This window comes from Diabrotica virgifera, chromosome 1 (assembly GCF_917563875.1).
Source record: "Diabrotica virgifera virgifera chromosome 1, PGI_DIABVI_V3a".
Classification (NCBI taxonomy): domain Eukaryota; kingdom Metazoa; phylum Arthropoda; class Insecta; order Coleoptera; family Chrysomelidae; genus Diabrotica; species Diabrotica virgifera.
The window spans coordinates 47,222,763-47,228,276 of record NC_065443.1 but is presented as its reverse complement, the minus strand read 5'-3'; the positions used below and the strand labels follow the sequence as shown (position 1 = coordinate 47,228,276).

The 5,514-nt window shown below is 32.1% G+C and overlaps 1 protein-coding gene across 1 annotated transcript; it reads left to right on the top strand.

The window, feature by feature from the left end:
* The first annotated feature begins 1,551 nt into the window (after positions 1 to 1,551).
* On the top strand, positions 1,552 to 5,062 carry LOC114327476 (uncharacterized). Its single transcript, XM_028276112.2, has 2 exons — positions 1,552 to 1,813; positions 3,031 to 5,062. Exons 1-2 carry the CDS (start codon positions 1,652 to 1,654, stop codon positions 4,960 to 4,962), a joined length of 2,094 nt encoding a protein of 697 aa, XP_028131913.2. The 5' UTR covers positions 1,552 to 1,651; the 3' UTR covers positions 4,963 to 5,062.
* Positions 5,063 to 5,514: the final 452 nt, after the last annotated feature.

Sequence of the window (5,514 nt, the reverse complement as noted above, 5' to 3'; positions counted from 1 at the left end):
AACAATAAAAACATTAATTTTTAGCTATGCAAATAATCAAAACCGATAGAATTTGATTTGAACTTCCAAATACAGTAAGCAGAATTGCTATTTTATTTTTTAATCAAGTTATTCGGGTTCAAAAATTGCAATTTTTCGATTTTTTGAAAGTTTAGCCGCGTTTACCTCGAAATCTATGCATTCTACAAAAAAAGTTATAAGAACTTATTTTGCTTAGATTACCCAAGAAATTCAAAAAGACGTTTTGTTTTGCTAGAAATCGCTGTTATGTAATTCCTCAAGTTCTTTGTTTATAACAATCTTATCGACATCCGAACCAACTGTTGCCCAAAAAGTTCGTGTTCTACGGGTCAAAATACAAAAAAAACTTGGATAAGTCCATCTGAATTAAGGAGGCCGTTGTACCCCACCTGGTGATAGGACTAAATGACTGAAACTGACCCTTTAAATATTTCTTGCAAACTTTTTCGTACATATTAACTGTCCAGAAAAGTGCAGATATGTTTAAGGCACGTCTGTTTTATGTAAAGTAAAATTGCCCTTAAAGCTGAGAATTATTTAAAAGATATAAAGTTTATATCCAATAAACTGTTATATCGGGCGATAAAATGCCATTTTTATGGTGTGGAGAATACGCTACACCGAACAAGCTTCGATCTTCAAAGGAACGGTTAAACCTTGGACATAAGCTTGATATAATAAATTTTAAAAAACTACTTGGTTCCAGTTTTATTAGTGTAGACACTTTACACATAAATTGTTTAGATAAAGTATGAAAATAGAGATCAGAATATAAAATCTTTTCACTACTACTTATTTACATATCAAAAAGGTGTTCATGCTATATTGAAAAATACACAGTTTCAAAAGTTATGCTTCACTTAAAATTATGCTCATTTTCATAGTTGATTCTTTCGTGAACAACTTAATGGATTCCGCTATTTTTTTATTATTTTAGGTTTTTCCTTGGTATTTAGACAGTTGTACAAAGGTTTACTGAAACTTATTTTTTGTACTTATACCGGGTGGAGGAAAATAATTTTTTTCGTATGTTAAGTTTAAGACACCCCTTATGGAAGAAAAGTTACAAAGGTGTGTTGTGTGTATACATCGAAATTATGTTGTACCTAGTCTTATATTTTGTGAACATTTTATTGTTTTAATTTCTGATATCTTGTGTTTTAACTGAAAAATACTAAACTTAAACTAATAAATAACAACAGTTAACAAAACTAAAAACAGAAAAAACATAAAATAAAATAATTCTTAATATCGCGTGTTGTTCCTCTTAATCTAATAATGACTTCATACCTCCTAGCTAGGCAGGTTGGATATTAAGCAGGCTATTTCATTTTGGTTTACGGAGTTTCAGATAGCAGTAACCATAGTTTCTATGTATTACGGGGAAACAAGAAGGGGCTGACAAAGTCTTAATTGAAGGGCTCGGGGCAACAAGGGACCTAAGCCACATTTTTAGAAATTTGAAGATTTCAGTAAAACTGGCTCTGTAACAGTGGTCTCCAGCTTCCAGCGAAGTTTTACAGCTATCGGGCTATAGATGTCGCCGCCAGGCTATAACGACCTTGTTGCCGACTCGCAAAATCACGGAAAATTTTGAAGCAAGAACTTCATAAGCCACAGTAAAATCAACATGGCGACACGTGATCGACGAGTGCTGGAAGAAAAACAATTATTTTATAAGGAAAAAAACAGTAGTTCCGATTCGGATTTTGACTCTGACGATTCTGTGAAGGATCGAGAATATTCTCCCCTCACGAGTTCCAGTGAAAGTGATGAATCTTCTCCGAAAAGGGTAAGTAAACATTTTAGTGGCTTCAGACCTTCTTGCTGTAGGATATGTGGCTTGTGTTTTAAAAAGTTATAATAACATTAAATTTACTTTTTTAGTAAAACGTAGCCATAAATAACCTGTTTTTAATTTTTTTATTGATAAAGAGGCCTTAACATTTATATTCTATCTAAATTCGTTTGTCAATGACACGTTTTAAGGCCAAAAAAGTATTTTATTTAGTAGGTGGCTTGGTCCCTTCTTGACTAAAGAATATCAACTATATCAACTTAACACATCTAATTTTCACCCCTCTTCAGATTTGTTTAGAATTTGGAATACTCATACTGGCGAATAAGGGAAACAAAAATACAAAATATCAAATTTTTATCTTAGACCGTTTCCGAAATGTGGTTGTGTAAAGTTTTCCAAAAAAATCCAAAACACCGTGACCAAAATTTTTTTTAAATGGTTGTAGAAGCTGTCCTAATTGAGCTAGAATGCTGGGAGAAGTGTTATTTTGCAGCATTTTTAAAGCTCTTTTGATAATATAATATACAACATGATGTTATGATAAAAAGGTTTTTCTCAACCAAAAAAATATATTTTGAATATTTTGATTAAGTTTTTTTCCAAAAAGTACATAATTTAAAATTTTCATAATATTTCTACAAATACATAGTACTGTTGTTAATAACATATAAAAATTTTATCATGGGATGGTGATGGATAATGTTTTTTATGTTGAACCCATCACCATCCCATGATAAAATTTTTATATGTTATTAACAACAGTTCTATGTTTTTGTAGGAATATTATAAAAAAAATTTAATTATGTAAGTACTTATTGTAAAAAAAACTTAATCACAATATATATTTTTTTGTTCGAGAAAAACTTGATTATCATAACATCATGTTGTATAATATTATATCACTGTAAACAGCTTTAAGAATTCTGCAAAATGACACCTGTCCCAGCATTCTAGCTCCATAAGGACAGCTTCAACAACCATTTGAAAAATTATGGTCGCGGTGTTTTGGATTTTTTTGGAAAACTTTACACAACCATATTTCGGAAACGGCTTGAGATAAAAATTTAAAATTTTGCATTTTTCTTCGCCTAATCGTCCACTATGAGTACTCGTTATTTTAACACAATCTAAATAGGCCAGGAAAAAAAATTTATTCAAAGTGTGTTGATTTGGCCTGTAGTAGCTCTAAAGTACGTGTATTGTTTTAGAGGAGTCGACAATACCATATTGCAACTGCAGACAATAATCAAAGACAAGTAGAAGGCAACAGAGGTTCAATTATTTTGACCCCAGAAAAACTTTCACCAAGCCGATGGAGAAAAGTTAACATTGAAGAAAGAAAGAAAACAAAAGCAAAGAAACGTCGAAACTTGGGGCACGTCTATATAAGTTTGAGAGGTGCAGCAAAAGAAGCGAAGAAGATTGGAGATCCGTGTAAGTGCAAAAAAAAGTGCAGAGAACTGCTCCGGGGTACCGAATTATCTATATTTAACGGGTTTTGGGATTTAGAGACATATGAAAAACAGAACACATATTTATTTTCCACAATAAAGGTTATAAATAAAAAGAGAAGCTACAAGCAAAAAACAAAAAGACAGGAGTCCATAAGAAAATTTACCAATTTGTATTTTGTAAAAGTAAACGGAGTAGATGTGCAAATTTGCAAACAAGAGTTCTTATCAGTCCATGGACTACAAAACTCAACTAAACGAATTAAACTAATTTCTAAACAAATTTCTGAAGGCAGGGCAACACCAAAAAAAGATCAAAGAGGTAAACATCACAATAGACCGAACAAAGTTTTACCAGAAATGGTACAATCAGTTCACGACCACATTAGAAATATCCCTAAATATGTTAGCCATTATAGTAGAATCGATAATCCTAACAGAGTCTACATCAACCATGATCTTAGTGTTTCAAGTCTGTATAAAGATTACTACATTGCATGGTGTAAAGAACGTAATATTATTCCAGTTAAAGAGGATCGGTACCGAAGAATTTTTAACTTAGAATACAACATAGGATTTAAGATGCCAAAAACCGATACGTGTTCAACTTGTGATTCACTAAATATTATAATAAGTTCAAATAACGCTAACGAATCTGAGGCTGAACATCTCCAAGTAAAATTACGCCTACATCAAACTCGTGCGCAGGCAATGCAGCAAAACCTTAAAGACGAAATAAAGAAAAATGAAGAAATTCACAACACCGACATAATTTCATTTGACTTGCAACAAACCTTACCCACACCTTCATTGACTGTTGGCGTAGCATTTTACCTTAGAAAAGCATGGACCTACAATCTTGGCATACATGATTGTGTATCTGGGCAAGGTCATATGTTTATGTGGACAGAGTCAGTTGCAAAAAGAGGAAGTTCCGAAATTGCTAGTGTACTTCTAAAGTATATAACCAGTAAGCCAACAAGATCTGAAAATCTTGTAGTCTTTACTGATAACTGCGGGGGCCAAAACAAGAATTGGCTAATAATGGCGTTGTGGCTGCAATTAGTTAGGGAAAAATTTTACAAAACCATAGAACATCGTTTTCTCGTATCTGGTCACACTCATTTGCCTTCAGATAGAGATTTTGCTTTAATAGAAAAACATAAAAAATATGTTACACAAGTATTTTCTCCAGAAGAATGGTTTGAAATTGTGAGAAAATCGAACAGGAAAAATCCATTTGCAGTAGTTGAAATGTCTCAAGACGATTTTTATAGTTTTGATGAGATAGTTATAACGAAAAAAACATGTACCACCGAGAAACAACCACTCAATTTTACAGACGTGCGCTGCTTTCGGTTCGATAGCGAACACCCAAATTCAATATTCATTAAACACACCCTAAATGGAGCATTTGATGAAGTAAATGTTGGTAAGAGGGGTGTAAAGTTTGGTGACAACATATTAACAACAAAAAACTTAAAAAAAAAATATGGAGGACCAATAGTACTTAACATCAAAAAAATTCAAGATATAAAGAAACTTTTACAATATATTCCTCCCATAAACCAGCAGTTTTATATCAGTATTATTGAAAACAGTACAAGTAACATTGAACAAGACTATAATGTTGATGAAGCAGAGGAACTAGACAGGGGTGATGAAACCGATTTTTTTAATGTAAATTAATATTGTAGGTATATTCTTTCTTTAAGAATTTATATTCATTTTGTTATTTTCAAAAAGGTCATAAGCCACATTTATTTGTTTAATAAATTTTTTCTTAAAACATGCAGTTTCATTTTGTATCCTTTTTTGAAAATATATATTTAATACTTTATTATGCATGTAAGGAATTAAGGTAAACAATATAAAATATAAAAATGTGATTTCAGGATTTTGTCAAAAACTTTAAACGTGATTTACTCAAAACTTTTCAAAAGAGGCTTAGGTCCCTTGTTGCCCCGAGCCCTTCAATTGTCTACCGACAATAGCCCATAAGTGATTAATAGGAGTCATGTCGAGACTGTAAGGGAGCCAGTTTAATATCTGAATATTTACTTCACTTAAATATGGAGTAACGACATGCGATACGTGAGGAGGTCATTTCTTATCACTTATCATACACTAAGATGGAATTATTTCCTATATAAAGTGCGAAAGGAACAATGTGTTCCAAGAAAGAAAATCTGTGTAATGTAGCTCTCTCGCTATTTAAAGAGCCCCCACGTAAAACACCAA